Source organism: Lontra canadensis, unplaced genomic scaffold (genome assembly GCF_010015895.1).
Source record: "Lontra canadensis isolate GAN:19392208 unplaced genomic scaffold, GSC_riverotter_1.0 scaffold101, whole genome shotgun sequence".
Lineage (NCBI taxonomy): Eukaryota > Metazoa > Chordata > Mammalia > Carnivora > Mustelidae > Lontra > Lontra canadensis.
Window position 1 is genome coordinate 1,429,994 of NW_022631095.1, and position 26,908 is coordinate 1,456,901.

The following is a 26,908-nucleotide window of genomic DNA, read 5'->3' on the forward strand; positions in this document are numbered from 1 at the left end:
AATAAAGTATGGTAAGGTTTTTTGGTTGTTGTCTTGTTACAAATCTATAATTTCAAATTTATATTAACATGTATGTATATATGAAAGTGATAGTATTATTTTTAAAATAACTGAGAAATTTAAAAAATTTTAAAGGTTAAACTTTGCCAAAATGATTAAATTGCCCTGTGTAAAAAAAAAAAAGAAAAAAAAAAGGGGGCTTTTATTTGCACAATAATCAAAATAGGTCTAATATAAACAAAAACTGTTATAACCCGTGACACTGTTATACTAATAGCTCAACTATCAAACCCCTTTAAGACTTAAGTTTAGAGCCCTAGGATATGAGTGCTTCTAATATCCTCCCTTCTCAGTAGGACAGGGTCTTCATTTATAATAATTAATAAGTAAACTTGATTATTATACATTTATTCACAAGGTCAAATGAAAGTGCTTTCTTTCCAAAAATCACATTTGTCTTAAACAATAAGTAATAGTATAAGGGGCTCCTGGGTGGTTCAGTGGGTTAAAGCCTCTGCCTTTGGCTCAGGTCACAATCTCAGGGTCCTGGGATCGAGACCCACATCGGGCTCTCTGCTCAGCAGGGAGCCTGCTTCCTCCTCTTTCTCTGCCTGCCTCTCTGCCTACTTGTGATCTCTGTCTGTCAAATAAATAAATAAATAAATAAATCTATCTAAAAAAAAAAAAAGTAATAGTATAAGAACTTACTAGGCATGTATCCTATAATATTTTCTACAGGCAAAGGATCTGTCTTTTGATAAACAGAAGAAAACTTCCTAAATGATCTTAAACGATGGTTTGAAACTTTTACTCCTAATCTGTTAGAAAGATAACAAATTAGTATCAAAGTAATTTTCATGTAATAATAAATAAATCGAAAGCAATTTTTAAAGTTTATTTATTTCAGAGAGAAAGTGTGTGTGTGTCTGTCTGTCTGTGTATGAGAGAGAGAGGAGAGCGTGCAGGGGGAAGGGCAGGAAGGAAGGAAAGTGAAAGAATCTCAAGCAGACTTTGAGCTGAGTGTGAAGCCCTACGTGGGTCTCAATCCCACAACACTGAGATCATGACCTAAGCCAAAACCAAGAGTGGGATGCTCAACTGACTGAGCCACCCAGGCATCCCCAAAAGCAATTTTTAAAAAATTAAAAAATAATTGTCTTTCAAATTGTTGTTTAAAATGTACAATATAAAATTTAACATTTTAACCATTTCTGAATGTACAGTTCCATGAATTAAATACTCACTATTTTACAACCATCACCACTATCTATCTCCAGGATTTTTTCATCATCCCATCCTGAATTTCTATGCCCATTTAAACAATAACTCTCCATTTCTCTCTGGTAAAAACTAATTAAAAAAAAAACAAACAAACAAACTCCAAACAAACAAACAAAACAAAACAATAACAAAAACACAGCCTTGGTAAAAACTGCTCTACTTTCTGTCTCTATAAATTTTACTACTCTAGGTTAACTCATATAAGTGCAATCAAATAATATTTGTCCTTTGTGACTACCTTATTTTATCCACAGTCATCTCCTCGAGGCTCATCTATGTTATAGAATGTATTAGAATTTCATTTTAAAAAACATCGTACAGCATCTACACACCACATTTTATCTATCCATTCATTCATCTGTGGAGGCTTGGATCATTTCCACCATTTGGCTATTATGAATAATGCTGCAGTGAATATGGGTGTACAAATACCTGTTTGAGTCTCTACTTTCTGTTCTTTTGGGTACACACCCAGAAGTGGAATTGTTGAATCATACAGTAAATCTATGTTTTAATTTTTTGAGGAACTGCCAAACTCTTTTCCACAGAGGTTGTACCATGTTACTTTCCTGCTGACAGCATACAAAAATTCCCATTTCTCCATATCCTGACCAACACTTCTTCTTCTTCTTCTTTTTTTTTTAAATAATAGCCATTGCAGTGGCATCTCAGGTGATTTTAATTTGCATCTCCCTGATTACTAATGGTATTGAACATTTTTTCATGTGTTTATTGACCAATTTGTAGATCTTCCTTGAAGAAGTGTCTATCCAAGTCCTTTGCCCAATTGGGTTGTTTGGTTTTTTGTTGCTGAATTGTTAGTTCCTTACACATTCCGGACATTAATCCCTTTTCAGACATGGAATTTGCCAATACTTTCTCCCATTTTGTGGGTTGCTTTTTCAGTTTGTTCATGGTGTTCAAAAATTTTAATTTTGATAAAGCCCAATTTGTTTATTTTTTTGTTTTGTTGCCCATGCCTTTGGTGTTGTATCTAGAAAATCAATGTCAAAACCAATGTTATGAAGTTTTTCCCATATGTTTTCTTCTAAGATTTTTATAGTTTTAGCTCATATGTTTTGGTCTTTGATCCATTTGAATTAGTTTTTATACACTGTTGTTAGGTAAAGTTTCAACTTCATTCTTTTGCATGTAGATATCCAGTTTTCCCAGCACCGTTTGTTGAAAAGACTGTCCTTTCCCACTGAATCGTCTTTGCACCCTTGTCAAAAAATCATTTGACCAAATGTGTGAATGTTTATTTCTGGGCTCCTTATTCTATTCCACTGGTTTATAATTCCGTCTTCATGCCAATACCACATTATTTTAATTACTGTAGCTTTGTAGTAAATTTTTATTTTTCAAATTAAAAAAAATTATTATTGTCATTATTTTTGCTTTGTAGCAAATTTTTAAATCAGAAAGTAAGTCTTCCAACTTTGCTCTATGTATTGTTTTTAAAGAAAATTTCTCTTTTAAATTTTCTAATAGATGTGTGCCAAAGTAGATTATATCTAGACTTTGTTGGCACAATTCTGCTCTGCTGAGTTATAGAGTTAGGAGAAAAGCCCTCAGAGTATTCTAATACCACAAAATATGGTCCTTCCTATCAGTAGTTTATAAGAGAGGTTGCAACTTAAGTGCTTAAAGGGGCCAGGCAGATTACCTAAGTGACTGGAGCGATAGGATTTTAGAAAAAGGAATGATAGAGAATGTGGGGAACCAGGAATATGTGCCTGATTCTTGTTCACACACTGAAAACACATTTTGAAGGCCAAATAAAAGAATGTGCAGCTAATCTGACCCTGAGGCTGCCAGTTGGCAAACTGTTCAAAAATTTTACTGCCGAGTCTAAATGTAATAAATAATATTTTATATAGGGGGAAATACAAGTTATATGCTCAAAACAGGTTTTATAGCTTAATTTCTCCATGTGTATGTACATATGTATCTGTGTTAGGATATATGACATATGAAATATAACCTTCATCCTACTTAGTCAAGACAGTAGAAGGCAATAATAAAGTGTAAAGAATCTGGGGTTAAGCTACTTCCCGGGCTTAAATCTCAGTTTCATTATACGTTGTCTTTTGACTGTGGGTAAAGTGTTAATCTTTCTCCACAAATTGTTTTGATCAGCAGTAGTCTGTATGAGGTGGGAGATAAGAAAAAATGGTGAATCCAAAACCCCCAGTGTCCAAAAAACAACTTCTAATAGTTCCACCTTTCCAATAAAAATATAGGAACCCTGGTTATAGATTGTGATTGATGCTTATTCCAGTCTTTAATATTAAAGTCAAGGGACTTTAACCCAATCTATTTAACACAAAACTCACAAACCCATCTAAAAAGTAATTCAATCTACATATTTTGCATAGTTGTTTTGATAAAAATCCACCTCAATGATTTGATAGATTCACAATAAAAGCACTGGTAAGAGGGAATTTGACAGTAATATTGCTAACCACTCTTTGGATTTTAGGAATCCCAATCTCTGAATGGTCTTAATTTGTTGAAATATCTGTGGGAGTGGGGGGTGAGAGCTATATAACAGTGGTAAGAGAACTAGATGTCATGGGGGATGCTGGCATGGCACATTCCTTCTCACCTGTCTTTTCGTATTGATCAAACCAAGTAAACTTACCGGTTTTACATTCCACACACATGAACTTTCCATCAGGGAGTGATGCCAATCCCAGGCACTCCAGGTGAAAGTGTTTGCAGCACTCTCCCTCACAGGGGATCAGAGAGTCACCAGAGCTTTCACAGATCTGCAATATGGCAAAAAGCAGTAGTTCTCAAACTTTAGCAGGCATCAGAATCACTTGCAGGGTCTGTTAAGACTCAGACTACTGGGTCCCTCTCCCAGTTTCTGATTCAGCAAATCTACGGTGGGGCCCAAGAATTTGCATTTCTATCAGTATCTTGACAATGCTGATGCTGCTGGTCCTTGGTCCTCACTTTAAGAATCACTGAAGTTAATTTTTTATTTTTTTTTTAAAGTTTTAATTTTAATTCCACTTAGTTAACACAATGCTATATTGGTTTCAGGTGTATAATATAGTGATTCAACAATTCCATACATCATCCAGTGCTCATCATGACAAAAATAATGAAAATATAGGAAGACTCCTAAATTTAATACATTAAAAAAAAAAAAAAAGAACCACTGAATTAGATAACTATTTCCAGACCCAATATGGTATAAAGTTTAAAAGGCATACTTGATCTTTCATGATTCCTTCTTTGGAATCTGCACTTCTTGAACCTTTCTTCACAGGGCAAAGCAGTGTTTTTCAAAAGGGTAAATATACATCACAAGAGGTAATACCAACTTAAATTTAGGAAAATGTTTTTTAAAATAAATCATCTGCCATTTACTTTTTTGGTAAGTAAGCTCTAGGCCCAACATGGGGCTTGAACTCACAAACCCAAGGATCAAGAGTTGCGTGTTCTACCAACTGAGGCAGCCAGATAGCCCCCATTTACCTCTAATTGATAACTGAGTATCACAACGAAGATTGGCACTTGTGTGGACAGAAAAGAGCCAGAAATGGCTTTTACCTATAGCTTTAAAGTAATATAATTTAGAAAGATACTACTCTCTCCAGCTGAAGGATAAGTATATTACTGGCTGACTGTTAAAAGCAATTATTTCAAGCTATCCATCGCTGGCCTACCTGACACACAGTGTCCTTCTTACTGACTCCAACGCCTCTTCTTGACAAACTTGAATCCACGGACTGCACATCAGAAACATCTGCATCTGCAGTAGCGGAAGGGCTATCTACTTGCTTTCCAAAGCCTACCTACATGGAAAACATAACACTTTGTAAGAAAAATGAAACAAAAATTTCCTTCAAGTGAGGTGCTATGAAAATCCTACCAAGATTTGCTCAAATAAACCTTGACACCTCTTTTTTTTTTCCTTTCTTTCTAAAACCCCTGGATACCATTTGCCTGATGTTTTGAGAGAAACAGTAGTTGAAATTTAAAAACACAGAAACTATGTTTGTTACATAAGAGATCAGCAAAATTAAGACATTCATAAATTACAAGATAACCAAAATGATTCGTTCCCTGAGTATTTAAAAAATTCCGCAGTCTCCCCAAATAAGTCAGGCAAAGCATTTTGTACATCTTGCAAAGCAAAAGAGAGAGCAAGGTGCCCTGAGCCTTGAACATACTTACCTGCAGGTCACTCAGCCCTCTGGAATCGGAGTCAGAGGTGTCTCTGTACGCTGAGCTAGTCATTTCTACATCAGTTGAGGCGCGACTCCTTTTCTTTAGAGGTTTACAGGAATCTGAAATCTCGCTGGCACCTTAATACAACATACCGAAATTAATCCTAAAATAGTGCTTAAGGTTTGTTGTTTTCATTTTTGTTTGTGGGAGATTATTTCTTTCCCCAAACTCATCTGTAGTGTGGAAAAAGCACAGCTCTCTTTGTAATGCTGAAGTCACGAGTCAAAACTTCAGAAGCTTCTGACCTTCCTGATATTGAGTGATTTAATTTACAACCGCTCTATTAAAACATTTAATTCAGTGCTCCTGCTCTAAAGCTATTTTCAGTCAACAGAGCCTAAGTTTCATGCTAAAAACCAATTCTTTCAAAACTACAGGACAGCCGATTGATTTGGAGCAATCCAAGGAACCATTCAATTTGGAGGGGGAAGACATAAAACCCAACACACTGTGTAGCTTACAAATATGGTCGCAGAGACATCTCCATCTTGTTTTTATTAGGGATGTGACAAATCTTTGATTTGTATTCGATTCGTACACGGATAGTGCCATTTTCCCCCGAATTTTGCAATTCAGTTGATTATTGCCCCCCGAATAAATTTTGGATGTTCGTAATTGTTCATCTGAGACTTCCTTGGTGAAGTGGCATTTATTGTGACCATTAACAAGTGCTGCAGCACATCTACATATGTCATGCCATCTAGGAGGCACATTGCTGAGGGTTGTAATGGACAATCAATGTTCAAGTGCAGCCAAATCACGAAGAGCTGGATGAGAGGCCTCTATGTGGAATTTGTGCGGGAAGGAATAAATATAAAAAAAAAAAAAAAAAAAAAAAAAAGGCAGAGAATAGTGTGGAATTTTTTTTAAAACTGTGTGTAATACAAATCCAGCCAAAACAATAGTGCAAAAAGTTACAAAGCAACAATCTCTTGGGCTAATGCAGTATAGGCTATACAGAAACAGCCACGATGAAATGTGCAGATCAGGCACGGTGAATACCAGGGAACCAAGGAGACGGTTAATATTTCAACCCACAGTTTGTGTTTTGGATTTTTTTTTTCCCCCAAAATTTCCATACAACAAACAGACATCTAGATCAGCCCAGCAAGCTATGGTGGAAGTGTGCAGTCCAGAAGAGACCATGGAGAAACAAGTCTCCTGAGGCCATGAAGATCCGCAACAGGCTGAGTGAGTAGCACTTGGAATATAGCCATGTTCTGTGGTGGAGGATGTGGGCCTCTTTAGACTGCTCAGATTACTGGAACCTTGTTATCACATCCCATTCTACAAGTTTTTTCACTGAATGTTTCCTTACATCTATAAATGAGGGTGCCTGCCCATGTTAACGCTGATTAAAAAACACAAGTACACAAATCTATCTCCTTCATTGCTGGTGTGTGGACCCAGAACACCACCACAAAGTATTTCCTTGGCCTAAAAGATCACTGGATTAACAAGGAGTTTTAACAGAGGAACAGGAGTGCTGTACTGAGAGGCTTTCGAAGGGAAAACACAGGTACCGCCATTTCCGATGAGTTTCTGAAAATGCTAGAAAAATGACAGACTGCCAAAGACAGCTGCCATGCTGTTCTCCATGATAACGGCACTAATATTAAAAAAAATAAGAGCTTTTAATGATTGTAATGTATACAGTTTGGGCTGTTTGGCAAAACCCTGCAGATGTGCATTAATGATGCTTTATTTAAAAACAAAAAACCAAAAAAACAAAAACAGTCCATGTTGAAATTGATCAGTGTAAGTTAAACGGTGGTTTTTAGGCTGGACCCATGATTTAAGCTGTACCCATCCAGCTCAGACCAAAAAAAAAAAAAAAAAAAAAAAAAAATCATCTGAATGTTAAAGCAATTGTTCAGAGTCTTGAAGAAGAAACCAGGCAGGAAAATGCCAATAATGATGATTGGCGAAATCAAAATTGAAAACAAAGAAACTGTTTATCGAGCCGCCGACAAAGAAATCTTGCATGGAGACTCCAAGTCTGGAGTTTCTGGGATGAAATTGTACAGGAATCTCAGTCCACAGTTTCCTCAATCGCTGCGGAGACGGAGCTGTCACTGAATCTGACAGAGCCCTGCACTCCCCGGTCCGCCGACCCTGTGGAATGGTGGAAACACAACGCAATCAGGCCTCCTAATCTCGCAGCGATCGCGATGTCTTTTCTTGGAGCTCCGCCAAGCAGTGTTCCCTCCGAGAGGCTGTTCAGTTCTGCTGAGGATCTCCACGGAGACCATCGCTGCAGACTTCTCCCCGAGAATGCAGAGAGGCTGGTGTTTTTTTTTTTATTTTTTTTTTAAATAATGCAATTTGCCCAGAGTAAACTACAGGTATCAAATACAGTTTGAATGATCTCACCAAAAACGCACGAATCATGCTATGGAGTTTGTACTGTAGTCAAATTGCACACAGAAAATATGGATATAAGTTTAAGGTTTCTTAAACTTTGTGCATATCTCAAATAAGATTTGCATAAGGTCATCTAATAATGGCCATAAATATGCTACAAATCATTTTAATTTAAAAAAAAAAAGATTTTACAGCACTGTCAAAATAAACGTGGCAAGATTTTTTTCAATCGGGTTGTCTTGTCTGATTTGTCATAGTCCATGTTTGACAAACATTAATAGCTACTATTCGGTATTCAGTCGAATACCAAAAAAAATGGATTCGTCACATCCCTAGTTTATAAACCAGTGAAACCCCAGAATCTCATGGAGAAAAGTTAGAAACAGTATCAAGTCTACATGGTGTTCTCCAATTTACCAAAACAAGTAAGACCTTACACATGGAGGTACAGAATAAGATCAACTCTAAAACACACACACACACACACACACACACCAGGAAATACTTCAATTTCACACAAATTTTGGACTGAAGAGCAACAACAGTGATTTACAGAGACAAACAAAAATACATGAAGTACAAATAAGTAATTCTTAAATATTGGTTTTAATCAAGGAAATGCAAGGCAACATTATAATAACTCACCTTTCTGTAATCCAGTCTTCACTGTAGCCTGAGGAACTGTTTCAACCTGTTTGGATAGAAAAATATACCATTAACAAGGAATTTTTTCACTTTTAATTAACAGAGGGAAAAAAACAATACTTCCATCAATCTAAGTAATGATGAATGATTCATGTATCTGAAATCTGAACTCCGTCCCATCTTCTGGGTAAAGTTTCTCTGTCTCAAGGTCAGGGAGGGTTTAAATCCTAACTGCCTATGCTGAATTCCAAGTGACAACACACAGCCACATGCTCTCTAGGAAAGACTTTTCCCACCATTCCCTTGGTATATGAGAACAGGAATCCTTTCCTCAGTGTCTGGGAGGCAGGAGAGGGGTTGTTTCTGCAACCAGCCCCGATGTTGCTATAAACCCCTCCCACCCCAAAGACGTTAGGATAAATTTTTACTTACTATGATACTCAGGTTAATGTAACTCACGCCACTTTAAGACCCTTCCGCGCCTGCACTCACAGCTAAGTTGCTGGGAATCAGGACCCTCTCTGTAGAGAGTGCTACAGGGCTCCATACAGCTGGAAGCTCAATACTTTTGCTGCTAGTACAAACTTAAGAAAATAAGTTTGTGATATTGCAAAAGCACTTTCTTGAGTGTCTTATGAACAGTGTCTTGATCCTACATTAGGAGAGCGAGATCAGAAGTTATTCTGCCAATGTATATGTAAAACACGTGGTAATCTGCGGCTTGAACCATTGGAATTAAAGAAATGATGCTGTTTGGAGGAGTTCCTGTTTTAGCTATGAATTGAATTTTAGGTTTCTTTAAGATGTGGTGAGATATGCATGTTGAAACACATTTTGTAAATATTTAAGGATTGTTCTAAGCTTTTTAAAAAATTTTTTTATTTTTTTTACAACAGGTAAAAAAACATACAACAGAAGCGCTTTTTTAAGATACAATTAGTAATACAAATATAAAATCTTCTAAACAGTCACTGTTATTGTTCTACTACTAACTATAACATAGTGGCATTAACAATTTGTCCCACTTTTTATATTCATTCTGCTAATTAATTTTAAACTGACTGGTCACATCTGAATTTGGGAACCAGCTGGAAAAATCACAACCTCATTTTGGTAATGAATGCTATAGATTTGCAAGAGCTTAGAAAGATTTTTTGGAATATAATTTCCTAAGTATGAAAGTTAATTATGGTAAATGAATGACAAATTAGGATATTATTTAAATTTTAGTTAAATGATCCTGGGAAAATTGTTTTACATGCTTGGAGATACCACAGAGCACCCACAAAATCACCTTTTAAGTTTGGAAGTTTACATTGTGAAGGAAATAATTTGAATAGAAAAGTCCACACTTCCATATTAAGTGGTTTTAAAAATATAAAGCTTACTGGAACTAATACTATTCAGAATTCTTTTTGCTTAACAGCAGCTGTCTGGGCTATAAAAAATGGATATTCTTCCACTTTAAAAAGTTAGGAAAAATTCTTATTGTGAGTTTAATTTCAAGGAATAATGGTTTCTAAAACTTTCTTTGAAAAGGTAATTTAATATGCATATTACTACATTGATTACACTGGTTTAATACCCTTGAGTCAAATGTCCCTCCTTTTTTGGTTTTTACTTATTAAATGGTGTTTCTGATAACTCAATCACAGGTGAGTGCCATTCCACTGGGAAAATAACATTCCAAAAAATCTGTGATACCAACAGAAAAACCAGATCATCTATGATTATCTGTGTCTTAAATATAATTCTCATAGTTAAATTAATTTGATTTGTTTAAAAAATAAAAACAATACATACCAGCAGCTTAAACAAAAAATCAAAATTTAAAAGGACAGGGGGGACTAAAAATCATGAAAACATGAAATCATTTTGTTCGTAACAGATATTTCAAAATAAATGTGAGGAATTCTTTAAGAATCTTAAACCACTGGCTTCCCATCTCCTGAAGCCTGACTATTCTCTGTGAAAATGCCTGAAGCAGAATCACAGGGATGGCTGTATTAGAACTGGGCACTGGAACTCACTAGGACAGAAGCATAAGATAGTCCAGAAAAAGGAAACCCAGGTTGGGGAAAGTTTCTCTTTCTTTTAAGATACGATATAAGCCACAACATTTACAAATACAATGTTTTAACTCTCTACATGTAGGAAGCCAACCTGCTCCTTTTTGATCTTCTTCTTTGGCACAACCTCGGTAGATTTCTCTGATTCAGAACGAGTTCTAATCGATCTTCTCTGTTGCTTCTTCTCTACTGAGCCTAAGAGGTGATTTAAAGGAACAAACAAAAACTCATTTAAGGATGACTTGACATTCATTTAGTTAAGATTTGATCCAATTCCCTGCTTTTCTTATCCATTACTTTGTTTTATTATTGTTTTGTTTTATTTTTGGTCTTTCAACTGTAAATCACTAAAAGTTCAATCTGTACTACATATTTTTCATTTTAACAAATGAATTAAATTAACCCTATCTGTAAAATGTTGAACGGCGTTTGGTGTACCTATATGAATTTTTGCTACTGTATATTATTAACAACAACAGGGGAAAAGGGCACAAAGATGTGGCCAAAACCAAATCATTAATTTGGATGCCAAGGAGCTTGTTAAGCTTTAGAAATAATGAGTCATGAAAAACTTTCTGAAACAAGTTAGCAAGGTTTTTCATGTTAAATAGTAAAACAGAAACTAATAGTATTTTTTAAACAGTAAAATTTTTTGGAAGTAAACAGAAAAAAAGAAAATAACCTCACATGGACCCTACTCTGGACAGGATAAAACTTAGAATGAAGACCACAACTGGAAAGAACGCTAAGTCAGGAACGACTCATTCTGGAATCCTGAGAAGGAATGATGCCTGCGGTGCAGCTGTTCTCCATCTTTTCAGTGCTCGGACCACCTGCATGGTCCTTCCTACATAATAATCACCCTTCCACACCTTGCCAGGGGAGAAAGCTCTTATCAAAGCAGGCAGAAGTTACTTCAATAAAACCTTCCCCATTACCTTTATCTTTTGTGGTTTCATTGTTCTTGTCTATGTGTAAATGGTTTCCTTCACCTTAGTTCAAAGCCAAAACAAAGAAGGATCCAACTATGTCTGTTTTGGGGAAGAAGGAGGTAGTCTGATACTAATGTATTGTTCCTGAGTTGTGTCAAGCAGCTGTGTCTGCTTTTCTAGCAGAAAAGTCACAAATGAAGGTGTTGGCTCCTTCCTTCATCCTCACTCTGCTGCTTACACTGATGGAAACATTCACTAAGACAACAGATATCCTACACTCACAGACACCTGAGTATCCCAGAAATCCAGACTTTAGTATAATCATCAATCACCTATCAGGAAAGAGCAAAATGAAAATAGAAATGCTTAAAACAAAATAGCTTCACTTGTTTTGAGGATGACAACATAACTGTTCCATTAAGTAGAGATGGTTATTTGATCTATCTTATAGAAAATAAAGCAACACGACTTCTTTTAATTGTTCTGAAAGCTACCGAAAGAACACATAAAATCTACCATATTAAAACCACTAAAAAGTACTGCATTTGTGTCCTGAGAGAGAGGAGGTGACCATCTCTGGATAATAGTTTAGAAATCGATTATAAAGGCAAATACAATTCTTCAAATCACAGAAATTAGCAGTGCCACACACTCTATGCACCCTCTAAATTTACTAGAAAAGGCTCAAGAATTCTGTCTAGTAGTTGACACCAACTGAGATGATGATACAACTGGTTTCTGAAGGGAGATCAAGTCTTTTCTCTCACTCTTCAACTACTGAAGTTATTTCTACAAGAAGCAAAACGGTCATTTAAAAAGGCAAAATATGCTCATCAACCACAGCTGGTAACCAAATTTAAACCAATGTCAAAGCTTTAGAGCACTCATTAATTTACAACCTAAATATAGCACCTGCTTAAAGAAGGAATTGCACTTATTCCAGATATAAAGAATCAGAACCTTCCACTTTACCTTTCACTTACAAAAAAATAAATTTATAGCAAAACTTTAATCTTACAGCGAAAAGACTACATGAAAAGAAAATGTTCTGGGGCGCTTCGGTAGCTCAGTGGGTTAAAGCCTCTGCCTTCGGCTCGGGTCATGATCTCAGGGTCCTGGGATCAAGCCCCACATCGGGCTCTCTGCTCGGCGGGGAGCCTGCTTCCCTTTCTGTCTCTGTCTGCCTCTCTGCCTGCTTGTGATCTCTCGCTGTCAAATAAATAAATAAATAAAATCTTTTTAAAAAGAGTGTAGGGGCGCCTGGGTGGCTCAGTGGGTTAAGCCTCTGCCTTCGGCTCAGGTCATGATCCCAGGGTCCTGGGATAGAGCCCCACATCGAGTTCTCCGCTCCCCGGGGAGCCTGCTTCCTCCTCTCTCTCTCTGCCTGCCTCTCTGCCTACTTGTGACCTCAGTCTGTCAGATAAATAAATAAAATCTTTAAAAAAATAATAATTAAAAAATAAAAATAAAAATAAAAAAATTTTAAAAAGTGTAATATTTAAGATCAATCTAATATGAAGAGTCTACATTCTCCCTAAATAGGAGAATGTAGATATTTAAATAGATATCCCCCTAGGCTAAGTGTAACACTTAAACCAGACAAATTACAACAGTTTAGTGTAAAGAAAGATAACAAAATTGATGCACCTGACTATGGAGAGCTGAGGCCAAAAAATTCTTTAAATCTTCAAAGAAGGAACAGATGTTTTCAATTATGGTTAATTAATGCAAAATCTTTTAAGTCCACTTACTCATTTCTTTAACATCGTAATTTCATTTTTTTATACAGTATTGTGAAATGATACAAGTTGCAAATCTGGTTCTGGACTTTGCTACTCTCTCCTTACTTTAACACAGCTTCCCTTCCCAATTCAAATTTGGATAAAGGCATAACGTTTTGCATGCCCCATCCAATATATGTCCCATCTCCCCTGCCACCACCTCTCCCTATCTTGTAGCACCCCTTCACCTTTTTTTTTTTTATAGAAAAGCTAGCCCAAATTCTTTCCTGAACAATGACTGCTTTTATTTTAGCTCTTAAAATAATAAGAATCTTACTCAAAGTTTCCCTTACAAAACTATTTGCCCCTTTGTGCCACTCAGTCACAATTCTGCCTGAGTTACTACTGATTCAAGGCTACTACCTCAATTCTCAAGATTTTATTCCTTCTAGAAAATTATTTGGTCCCTTTGATTTGATTCCAAAAATTTTTTTAAAGAACAAGGTGAAACAAAGTCCTTTCTCCTAAACTAAGATTCTAAATGACCAAACCAGTTGACAATCTAACTCTTTTCTTGATGGCTGTAGGAAGCAGTAATACTATTATATAAACCAAACCAACCAGAAACTCAGTTAAAAATAAGATACTTAGTATGTCAGTCCCTAAAAAAAAATTACTTTGACTATTCCAAAGGTACAACCTTACTAAATATAGGCATTTCTCTTTTAAACAAGAAAATATGGTTTGATTTTCTATTTGTGGTATCTGTTAATCAGAGAACAGAATTATAATAGGAGAATTAGGCCCTAAGTCCCCTACTTACTAACATCTACTATACCTAAAAATAATAAAAAAGCATGGGCATCTGTCAATTAGTTTCTAATAAAAGATTAAGAATGAAATGGTAAGAAGGTGTTAATAGAGCTAGAAAAGTAAAGTTGTCATTTTCATGCAAAGAGAGATAATCAGATGTGCATTTACTCAGATGTGTACAGATTTCATAACTATACTCTTTTTAATTTTAATTAAGTTTTAATTACAGAACCTTCTTATTAACTTAAACTCCTGTAAGAAAAATAACTTACTATGAATAAAGCTCCCTAGCCCCTATTCTTCCCTATTGAAATAAATGCTTTCATAACTTAATTTTTTAAAATATAATTTGATTTTGATAACTAAAAGTTTCTTAGGAATGCAGTTACAATGTTATAGCAAAACAGAACTATGACCTCTTAAAATGGATCTACATACTCTTCATTCCTTACCCACCTGTAGGACCAGATGTTGCTTCAGGAGATGATATATTCTGAGTTGCCTTTTCATTTCTCTGGTTTGGTGTAGAAATTATAAGTCTTTCCTGTCCCCTGACACTTATTTCCGTTTTGTTACCAATTCCCTTTAAAATAAGACAAATTAAAAATAGGTGATTACCAGGCAAATGGCATTAATTGGCTTACAAAGACAGCTTAAGATGGTCATGATTTGCTTGAATTTTACACACTCTTTGATTGTAGTTAATTTATCATCTTTGCCGTTACCAGAGCAATTTTATTAAATTATCGGGATGTATTCTAAAATGTATAATGAGATTATGTGAGGAAAAAAAAAAAATGATTCCACATGAGGTATATCACTAAAAACTGAACCAGTATCACCTAGTTTTCTGTCAATACCAAAATGTTTTCTTGTCTGAATAGTCTTTCCCTTTACCTCATCACAGGAAAAGAACTTGAGTCATTCTCATTTGGTTAAGTACCTTACTACACAAATCAAAATGTCAGCATGTCTTTTATTTTTTTAAGATTTAAAAAAAAATATTTTTATAAACATATAATGTATTATTAGCCCCAGGGGTACAGGTCTGTGAATCGCCAGGTTTACACACTTCACAGCACTCACCATAGCACATACCCTCCCCAATGTCCATAACCCCACCACCCTCTCCCTACACCCCCGCCCCCGCCCCCACCCCCCGCAACCCTCAGTTTGTTTTGTGAGATTAAGAGTCTCTTATGGTTTGTCTCCCTCCCGATCCCATCTTGTTTCATTTATTCTTTTCCTACCCCCCAAACTCCCCATGTTGCATCTCCACTTCCTCATATCAGGGAGATCATATGATAGTTGTTTTTCTCCAATTGAAAATGTCAACATGTCTCAAAAGACAAGAATATAGGGGCGCCTGGGAGGCTCAGTCGGTTAAAGCATCTGCCTTTGGCTCAGGTCATGATCCCGAGGTCCTAGACTGAGCCTGCATCAGACTCCCTGCTCAGCGGAGAGCCTGCTTCTCTGCCTACTTGTGCTCTGGCTGCTACTCTGCCTACTTGTGCTCTCTCTATAGCTCTCTGTCAAATAAAGAAATAAAATCTCAAAAAAAAAAAAAAAAGACAAGAATATCCTTAGATACAGAAATCTGACATTCATGATGACCAAAATGTGTACCCAATAAGCAATTTGGAGCAGATAGAAGGCAGCTATAATTACAGCTCTGTCTCATTTTAGGTATTTTAACACAATGAAATAAAGGAGTGGTTTGCAAAAATATGCATTTTTAAGGTCTTCATTTTAAAAAGATGAGTTTGGGGATGCATGGGTGGCTCAGGCAGTTAAGCCTCCAACTCTTAATTTTGGCTCAGGTCATGATCTCAGGGTCGTGAGACTGAGTCCCCCACCGTCCCCCCACACTAGGTGGAGAGTCTGCCTGAGATTCTCTCTCTCCCTCTGCCCCTGCCTGCAGACCCCTCATGTGTGGGGAGTGCTCTCTCTCTAATAAATAACTCTTTTTTAGAAATTTAAATAAATGAATAAATGAATAAATAAATAAAAATAAATAAAAAGACAACTTTATCCTCAATTTCATTTAAATAGCACTCTTTGGAGCACGGTGACAAAGTTTGATTTGTATATCCAAATGCAGATAAAAACTAGCTCCAAGAATGAAGCCAATTTGCATTAAAAATAAGTAGCAAGGTATTCCTTTGCTATTCCAAGCTGTCAACAGAACCAAGTGGAGACTGTAACTTAAGTCTTTCCAAGTAGTTTAGTCTTACTGAAATCAGTTGAACCTACAGTCAGAAACAAATTAACAGAGAATCCTTATACTTCTCTCTAGTAAACTATTATCACTTAAGCACCGGGTGTCATATGTCAGTGTTCAATCACTAAATTCTACACCTGAAACTAATATTACACTGTATGTTAAATACCTGGAATTTAGATAAAAACTTGGAAAAATATAGCACTGATGAGGCATACTTATATTTAATTATTTTCAGGTGCACATGACAATGTTAGGAAATAAGCAGAGGAAAAAAGGACACACACACAAGGTGCCACTAAATTGAATTCATAAGCCTACAACTGTGGTAAGGGTTTGGAGGACAGTGAAGAGGTATACGGAATAAACATTACAAATGTTATCACATAATTTTAAAGTCTAAAAGTTTAAATATAAGTGTCCTAAATGGAGGTTCAGGGCTGGCTGATGGAGGTATTCAATTTGAAGAGGTATTTTTACCCATTACCTACGCTATCACCACAGTTAGTTGTTACAGAACAAACACAGTTCTGGAATTTCTCTAAAACGCATTAGCTCTCCCAAGCCAACATGAGCCTAACAAAATTGCTGGTGCAACTGGATAGATTAACAGGTAAAATTATTACAGTGGTTAATTCAGATAACTGAGAAAAATGTAATAAGCAGCACACTTTGCGGCTAAGAAAAACTAACTATACAAACTAGAAACAGGCAAAGTGCCGAGTTTTTTCCCACAACTTTAGGGACCTAAGCTCAATTTTGGCTGCACAGCTCAAGATTAATCTAGTACAGATGGGGTATTACAAAAGAGGGGGGAAAACGAAGGAAAACACAGTCTTTCTGCCTTTTTTGCCCCCTTAGACACAGTAAACTAACCGTACATTTCAAATGCAGTGGTAAAAGGGTATTTAAATTACGACCTTGTGTTGTTTATGAGGTTTCTTTTTAAATACCAAGGTTGAAGACTTATGAAATAATATTCCCCCAAAACACCCATGAAGAAAGGAGGTACCTTTGTCGAATAAACAAACTGATCGATAAATTTCCCATCTCCTGTAGCATTCTGAAGAGCAAACACTTGTTCAATCTTCACAACCGGAGACATGTTACACTTCTGCAAATCCAGGCCCCCTTTGTGCATTGTAATGGAAGCTGGTAAAGATTTCCTCGCAGCGGCCGTTTTCCAGGCTATTTTAACAGGAGGTGGTTCTTCCTCTTCCGCGCTCGTGTGCCGCCTCTGGCTCTGTCTCCGAATTTCGGGACTTGAGAGTGAGGAGGCCACTTCACCCGCATTGCTCTGTTCCGGCTGAGTATTCAGCACTGACCTCGGTCTTCGGGTTTTCTTAACTTCAGCTTTGGAGGCAACATTCTTCTTTGCTTGGGACAAAGCCTCCTCAGGCTGTTTATCAATATAGATAAAAGTATACTGTTCTATTCTTTCCTCTCGAGTCATTTTTAGTGCCTTCTCTGCATGGGCGATACCAATGTCCCACTGAGCACGTTCTCTCTGAGGCCGGGGTTTCCGAATCTTAAAAAAGACCCAGGCAGATAAAAGACAGGTATTATTGGATACATTTCAATCTAATTGGTACATTTATACCAATATGTATTTCCCACATGATCCGGACATCTTTCCAGGTGACATAAATAAATATTTTCAGGTTCTTCAGTCAAATACATGAAATGTTCTAACTCCCTAACTTTGATAAGTCATATTACTATCAGACGACAGGCAGGTCTACTCTCTTTCATATTTCCTTTTTTGTTGACCACTCTTCTGGACAAGTTCCTCAAAGAGGTAGCTGTCCCTTCTCACATTACATTCATAAAAAGCTAGCAATGAGGGAAAGGGAAGAGATTGCAGAACGATTACTTTCAGTGGTCAGTGGAACACTAACATTAAAAAATGACACCCTAAGCCTCCGGGGGTACTACAGAGATCACAACAAAGCAAATGGCAGAGTCAGTATTTGAAGCTGTGCTGGTAGTTTGTACCATAATGCAAATAGGGGCAGAACGCAGAGAAAGGAGAGAGCCCAGAGGAACCAATGAGGGTTGATAAGACATTGGAAAGAAAGAATGTATGAGAGAAAAAATAAACCCGAACCGGTTTCCATAGGTCTCCTTCACTGTTGCTCAGAAGAGCAACTTGGAGTTGCCAAGACAGATAAGAAAACTTTGAATGAAAGTATGAGAGATGACCAAAGCCATCAGGAATTATCTACGGCATTAGACTGAGGTAGCCCAAAATTAGCTAATGAAACTATGAGAAGGGATGGTATATGTGAAATGCTGATTTATAAATCTGTAAAATGTTGTCTGATAAAATTAATCAAAATCCTGTGTGATCAAATTTAGCTTTTAAAGAGTAAAAATATGACAAATTTCTGAACCACAAGAGACCCACCCTAAAATTAGTTAAGTTTTAAAATGTCAACCAGATAGATAATCAGGAGTTGCTGTTATAATTCTAAAATATCCACCACCACAAACATATTTCTTGGTTCCATCACTAAGTGTGTCCTTGGTTGAACAAGTTACTTAAGCTGTCTGTGCCTAGTTTCTTCATCTGCAGAAATAGGAATAATGGTATCTATCCCACTTAAGTTGTTATAAAGATTAAATGAATTAATATACACAAAATGCTTAAAACAGTGCCTGTCTCATAGTAGGTGCTCACTAAATATTTTGAAAACTTCACTGTCACAAAACAAATTTTACTAGATAAGAATAAAGGAAATCATATAAAGATAATGAAATAGGAGAAAGAATAGAACTCCCTAGCAAAATCCACATTTCACTAGCAGCTACTAGTCTTATGTACACTAATTCAATTCAAAAATAGAATCCAATACTGTATTAAGCAGAGTTCAAGTTTTTAATAGTATTTTAATGTTGTTTATATAAAATACAAAACCTACTGGCATACAATACATTATTAAAACTGAACTTAGTGCGGGCGTCTGGGTGGCTCAGAGGGTTAAAGCCTCTGCCTTCATTCAGCTCAGGTCATGATCCCAGGGTCCTGGGATCGAGCCCCACATCGGGATCTCTGCTCAGCAGAGAGCCTGCTTCCCCCTCTCTCTGTCTGCCTCTCTGCCTACTTGTGATCTCTCTGTCAAATAAATAAATAAAATCTTTTAAATAAATAAATACAGCTGAACTTAGGTTAAAATAACATCATTCTAACAACTCTCTAAATTCAAGTATGAAAACTTGTACTAAATTAAGTCCTCTAAAAACCGTATTCGATTGGTAATGTTAGTATGTCAGATACCTTTTGTTTCTCAGAGTGATTGCTGGCTTGTTTGGTTGCTTCAGCCAATAATTCTTCATATTGTTTATGACCTTTGTACTCTCGTACTCGCTTTTCATGAACCCATGCCCTCTCCGGCTGGTTGCTAAAAAACTGGACGTGATATTCCCGGGCACCTGAAAGCAAAAATTCTTATTAACCATTTCAGAACATAAGCATCCACATATACTCTGCCCAAAAGATGAACCTATGCCAGCTTCCCTGGCATCATTCCTATTAAAACTCATACGCTTTGGATTGTTCAAAGATATAATCCAACACCTGCCAATTACACAACTAATAGTTATTGCAAAAAAAATCACTCCCAAATGATTAAAATTTGTCCAGCAAGTTTTAAGAGAAAGAAAATCAGAAATTCTGCTAATTATCAGATTTGTTATCTTGGTTACACAACTTATTTTTCCTTGTCTCAAACCTTTTTACAAACAAACTTGGGAATAAATAATTTTTTCTTCAAAAAGTGTGTAACAGGGGTGCCTGGGTGGCTTAATCGGTTAAGTATCTTCCTTTGGACTCAGGTCATGATCCCAGAGCCCTGAGATCAAGCGCCATGTTGTGCTCCTTGTTCAGCAGGGAGTCTGCTTCTCTCTCTCTGCCTGCCCACCCCTCACCGCTGCTCCCTAGCTCGTGGGTGCTCATGTCCGTGCTCTCTCTCTTTCAAATATAATCTTTAAAAATATTTATAACATATTTTCTTGGACTTTAAAAGTGCTAGTCAAATTGCTTTTCTGGCTGTATAAAAGTGGGCTATACAGACTCAAGGGTGGAGAAGAGGCCACTGACTCTTTCAGGGATCCTGTGAGGTAAAAACTGTCTTCATAATAATACCAAGATGCTACTGTCTTTTCAGTGTGGTGGCATTTGCACTTAATACTGCAAGAACAATGGTGAGTAAGACTGCTGGGATGTTAGCACAAATAAAGACAGTGAGTGACACCAAACTATACTAGTATCACATTCTAGTTACACAGAAGAGTAAGCATTTAGAAACTATGATAATTTGACATTATCATGACATTTAGGCACAAGATCAGGGATCTTATACAACCATACACTGGCAGTTAAAACAAAAAGCCGCTTTTATTTAACGTCCTTGATGAAGTGGTAAAATGATTAATTTCACTAAATTTCAACCTCTGGACACTATCTTTTTAATATTCTGCATGATGAAATGGGAGGTATGCATAAAGCACTTTTGTTTACTGAAGGGTGACAGTTATCTTGAGGAAAAGTACTTGTATGACTGATTAAGCTGCAAGATCACTGGTCACTTTTTCATCATTTTTACTGGAAAGAACGACTGACAGAAAAACTATGGTTACTTGAACTTGAGCATTTGGCAGGTATTTCCTTTAAAACGAACAAAGCAAGTTTGCTATTTCAATGAAATCAACTGACAGTATTTATTGCCAATGACAAAATTTGATCTTTCAAGCAAAAATTAAAATTTTGGAAAACCCGAGTCTTCCAACTTCCCAATAATCAAAGAATTTTCTGATGAAATAACTGGTCTTATAAACTAATGTGATTTAAAAAATACCTGTAGAAGGGGCGCCTGGGTGGCTCAGTCATCAAGCGTCTGCCTTTGGTTCAGGTCACGATCCCAGGGTTCTGGGATCGAGCCCCGCAACAGGCTCACTGCTTGGCAGGAAGCCTGCTTCTCTCTCTCCCACTCCCCCTGCTTATGTTCCCTCTCTCATTGTGTCTCTGTCAAATAAATAAATAAAACCTAAAAAAATTATATATATATATATATATATATATATATGCATATACACACACACATATATATAAATATATATGGGAGGGATGGGGCACCCCCTGGGTGGCCAGTCGATTAAGTGCCCAACTCTTGATTTCAGCTAAGGTCATGTCATGATCTCCAGATGGTGAGATCAGAGCCTTGCTTAAGATGATCTCTTCCTCTGCTCCTCCCCCTGGCTCCTATGCACACTCTCAATCTAAAGAAAAATGATCTATAGAAAATGTGTCAACACTTGGAAGATATGTCTCACTTATTAAAGCCAATATTTTTTATTTAAAAAAATTTAAAGATTTTATTTATTTATTTATTAGAGAGAGGGAAAGAGAAATGGGAGTGGGACTGCATGAGGGGGAGGGAGTACAGGGGGAGGGGAGACAAGCATACTCTGTGCTTAGTGAGGAGGCCCATGGGAAGGCAGGGGTCAATCCCAGGACCCTAAGATTATGACCTGAGCGAAAGTCAGACAATTAACCAACTGAGCCACCCAGGCACCCCAAACCACTATTTTTTAAATGGCCAATATGTAATGTTATAAAATCACGAAAGGTAAAAGATTCATTCAAAGTGCAAGACAGAACCAATGGAGTCCAATGTAACAAAATACAAAAAGGTTATGGATATGATTTCAGATTCCATATTCCAACTAACCCACCACTTGTTGAGTTTTGGTGTAGTATCAAAGAAATATATACACATTACCTAAAAAGTCTATTAAAATACAGTATCCTTTTTCAACTACACATCCGTCTGAGGTCAGATTATCTTCATATAGTTAAACCAAAACAACAAATTTTAACAGATTGAATGTAGAAGCAGATACAAGAATCTAGTATCTAGCCAGTCATTAAAGAGATTTGCAATGATGTAAAATGATACTACTCTTCTCAATATTTTTGAGAAAATATTTTTCATAAAAATACATGACAACATAAAATAATTTTTAAATGAATTAGTAAATTTTTAATTTACTAATTTATTTTTAAATTTTCTTAGTTTTAATTTCCAAATTAAAATAAATAGTAATAGATACAACCCATGTAAACAAAAGCTTTTTAGAGTCGTCAAACTGTAAGAGTGTAAGGGGTTACGGGACCAAAAAATCTGAGAACTGCTGTTCTAGAACAGTGCTACTCTCCAAGTGTGGTTCCCAGAACAAGCCAGTCTGTGACAAAATAAACACAGAAGAGTAAGCATTTAGAAACTATAATTTGACGTTGTCATGACATTTAGGCACATGACCAGGGATCTTATACTATATTTTTTTGCGGGTGGGGAGGGCTTTCCTTTTTGTAATAGTTACTTTTAATGTATTTTGCATAAGTATTGGTCCATGGTGGAATGGAAATTTTTAAGAAACGAACAAAAACTGTTTTTTTCCATACAAAGTTTGAAAAACAACTCTAAAGAAAATGTCTCAGGTTAATAGAGTACTGTATAATTGGTCTTAGTGAATCCAATTCAGGTAGGCAGAGAAAAATAACAAGCAGATCTTGACTAGAAAAATACAGGTATAAGCTTAAGTTGAACTCAGTTATCTGAAATCGACTGTATCTTCCATTTGAAAATTTTTAAATTTTATTAGACATTAATGGGAGATTACCTAAGGAAGTATTTTGAAACCAGATTAAAATTATGTAAAATAGCCTATAAGAGAGAAATACAATTCAATTTCCATATAATCTGAGAAGGAAGAGCTAAGCACAAATTTGACTATAATTAATCAAAGAAGGTTTATCAAAAGTCCAAGGGTTTTTAGAGACAAAAAAAAGAAGAGGCGCCTAGGTGGCTCAGTCTTGAAGTGTCTGCCTTCGGCTCATGTCATGATCCCAGGGTCCTGGGATCGAGCCCCCCATTGGGCTCCCTGCTCGGTGGGAAGCCTGCTTCTCCCTCTCCCACTTCCCCTGCTTGTGTTTCCTCTCTCGCTGTGTCTCTTTCCTTCAAATAAATAAATAAAATCTCTTTCTCTCTATATATATAGCATACATATGCTATATATATATATAACCTAAACTAATAGGTGAGTTTGGAAAATAGGGTAGTGGGTACAGGTAACAAGGTTAAAAGAACATAGGGCATAATCTGTTTTCAAGTCAGTGAGTTATTCAGAATCAGAGTTTAAATTACAGTTAAAAACATGAAAACAAAAACAGATGATGCAATCTCATTTTAATCTTTATTTTCAACTTCTTCCTCTATTACATCATTAGTACAGATGAAACAAATCAAACAATCTGCCTCTTTGTTATTATCACTTTATTTCCTGCTGGCCAAAGAACTATGAATGAAATAAAAACCTAAAGACCTGAAAAAATGAGAAGTAAGCAAATCTGTCTTTGAATAATAGGCTGAATTCCAAAAGAAAAATGCAGAGGAAATATTTTCTTTAAAAATTTATTTATTTATTTTAGAAAGAGAGTGGGAGAGAGAGGCCGTACATGTGTGTACATAAGTGGGGGAGGGACAGAGGTAGAAAATCTCAAGCAGATGCCTAGCTGAGTGTGGAGCCCTCCAGGGGGCTCAATCCCATGACCCTGAGGATTATGACCTGAGCTGAAATCTCCAGTCAGATGCTCAAATGACTGAGCCACCTGGGTACCCCAGAAATGTTTTTATTTAAGAAAAATAATATGAAGGTAAAACCATCTAATTTCAAACTTTTAAAAAAAAGTTAGGAACAGAAGTTACAACAGGGGGCGCCTGAGTGGATTAAGCCTCTGCCTTCGGCTCGGGTCGTGATCCCAGAGTCCTGGGATCGAGTCCCGTGCTAGGCTCTCTGCTCGGTAGGGAGCCTGCTTCCCCCCTCTCTCTCTCTGAGTGCCTCTCTGCCTACTTGTGATCGCTCTCTGTCAAATAAATAAATAAAATCTTAAAAAAAAAGTTAACAATAGGTAAAGAAGATTTGGTATACACATGCACACACACATACACACACAGTGGAATATTACTCAGTCATCAAAAAATGAAATCTTGCCATTTGTAATGATGTGGATGGAACTAGAGAGTATTAAGCTAAGCAAAGTAAGTCAATCAGAGAAAGACAATTGTATGATCTAACTCATATGTGGAATCTAAGAAACAAAACAGAGGAGCATAAGGAAAGGGAGGGAAAAAATAAAACAAGATGAAATCAGAGAGGGAGCCAAACTGTAAGAAAACCATAAGAGACTGAGGGTTGCTAGAGGGGAGGGAGGAGAGAGATGGGGTAACTGGGTGATAGACATTAAGGAGAGCAAAGGGTATAATAAGCACTGGGTGTTATATGCAACTGACGAGTCACTGAACTCAACCTCTGAAACTAATAATACACTATCTTAATTAATTGAGCTTAAATAAAATAAATAAAAAATAAAAATTTCATTAGGTATAATGATATCATTTAAAACTTTCAATAAAAATCTTTACTATCCTATCTATTAATTACAATATACATAAAGAAAAATAATTACTCTCAAATATTTCTTTTTTAGAGGAAAAGAGAGCAAGTGTGAGCACGGAGCAGAGAGAGAATCTTAACCAGACTGCATCCCCAGCACAGAGCCCAACACAGGGCTCAATCTCACAACCCTGAGATCATGACTTGATTAGATTAGATTAATTCCTAAATTTAAATACTTTCTTTGAAATACAGATGCAGCACAAATTGTGCTCTCACTTGTACCACCCAAAAAAGCTGTAATTAGGTTTTCATATAGTAACTAAATGTGAAATTATATAATCTCAAAATCACGCTTTTCTAAGGAGAGAGAATTGAAGAGCCACAACTCTCACATGATAGAATACCTCAGATTGCTGTAGAGACCCAGATAGGTACATGGATTATTTTATTTAAGAAGGCTTTGCCCTAACAGACACCTGAAAAGATGCTCATCATCACTGATCACCAGGAAAATGCAAATCGAAACTACAATGATACCATCTCACACCTATCAGAATGTCTAAAATTAACAATATAGGAAACAATAGGTGTTGACGAGGATGTGGGATTACACTGCTGGTGGGCATGCAAACGGGTGCAGCCACTATGGAAAACAGTATGGAGTATCCTCAAAAAGTTAAAAACAGAACTACCTTAGGATCCAGCAATTGCACTACTGGGTATTTACCCAAAGAATACAAAAATACTAATGCAAAAGGATACACGTACCCTTATGTTTATAGCAGCATTGTTTACAACAGCCAAGATACGGAAGCAGCCCAAGTGTCCTATCAAACTAGTAAATAAAGAAGATGTGATACACACACACACACACACACACACTCTCACACACACAGGGAATATTACTCAGCCATAAAAGGAATGAAATCTTGCCATTTGCAACAACACGGACGGAGCTAGAGAGTATAATGCTAAGTCAGTTAGATATCATATAATTTCACTCATACATGGAATTTAACAAACAAAACAAGCAAAGGGAAGAAATAAGAGAGAGACAAACTCTTAATTATAGAAAACAGACTGATGGTTACCAGAGGGAGGTAGGTGGGGGAATGAGTTAAATAGGTGATGCGGATTAAGGAGTGCACTTGTGATGAGCACCCGGTGATGTATGGAAGTGCTGAATTACTACATTATACAGCTGAAACTGATAGAACACTGTATGTTACCTGCAATTAAAATTAAATAAGGCTTGTCCTTTGGAAAATCCCTGTCCCTTTCTTCTCCCACTCATAGAAACATAGATTATTAAACCTGCAAGATACTTCAGAGGTTACTGAATCCAACACCCTTAATAATAAGTAATAAATGAAACAACTAGGACTGCCTTCCCCCAACCTTGGTAAATTATAACTAGGTGAATTCGTTGTTTTCTTTTTAATATATAGTATAAGTTTAAGAGTAGGGGTTATGGAATAAGGTCTCTCTGAAACTATTTACTTATTCAAAACATAAAGATAATAATACTACCTACTTTGTAGTGTTGCTGCTATGTGGACTGCATAAAATATATAATTGCTTAACACAGTGCCTTGCACGAAAGTTGATATTCAACAATGCTGGGTGGTGGTGGTTGTTTTCACTTCTGCTCCACTGATGTTTCCAGTTACCCAATCTTGAATCAGCAGGGTATAATGACAGATAACTGCTTTCTATACCAGGGCATATAACTGGCTATGAAGCACAAAAGTTACAGATATGGCTGATTCTGTCACAAATCTGACTTGCAAGACTTATGTAGACATTTTTTCTCTTCATAACAGTGAACAGGGAGCAAGACAGAAAATTTAAAGTAAAAGAAAAAAGAAATAGGCGCAAAGTTGCTACAAACAAGAAGAAATTCAACACGTAACAAGTAAGTTCACAAAGCAAATATCCAGAAATAAATTCCAAGCTCAAACCTTCCCCTGAGTAACTAAGCGAGTCCTTTCCAAATGCTAGAATATCAGAAATCTAATGCACATGTTTTAGACAAACCCATGGAAAAGAATAGAGAATAGTTAGAAAACATCCTTCCTCAACATTTATTAATATTCCTAAGGTAGGATTCTATAGATTCAAGCTGTAGTCTATGTCGTATTGAATGTATAAAGATGTCTC

General features: G+C 36.5%; 1 protein-coding gene across 1 annotated transcript in view; it reads right to left on the bottom strand.

Annotated features, from left to right (window-relative positions):
• NSD3 (nuclear receptor binding SET domain protein 3) overlaps positions 1 to 26,908 on the bottom strand; it is a 118,115-nt gene that overhangs the window by 32,726 nt on the left and 58,481 nt on the right. Inside the window, 8 exon segments of the mRNA XM_032838075.1 lie at positions 3,926 to 4,052; positions 4,962 to 5,090; positions 5,473 to 5,603; positions 8,536 to 8,581; positions 10,699 to 10,799; positions 14,527 to 14,653; positions 17,304 to 17,819; positions 19,569 to 19,723. Of these exon segments, the coding sequence (XP_032693966.1) occupies positions 3,926 to 4,052; positions 4,962 to 5,090; positions 5,473 to 5,603; positions 8,536 to 8,581; positions 10,699 to 10,799; positions 14,527 to 14,653; positions 17,304 to 17,819; positions 19,569 to 19,723 (1,332 nt within the window).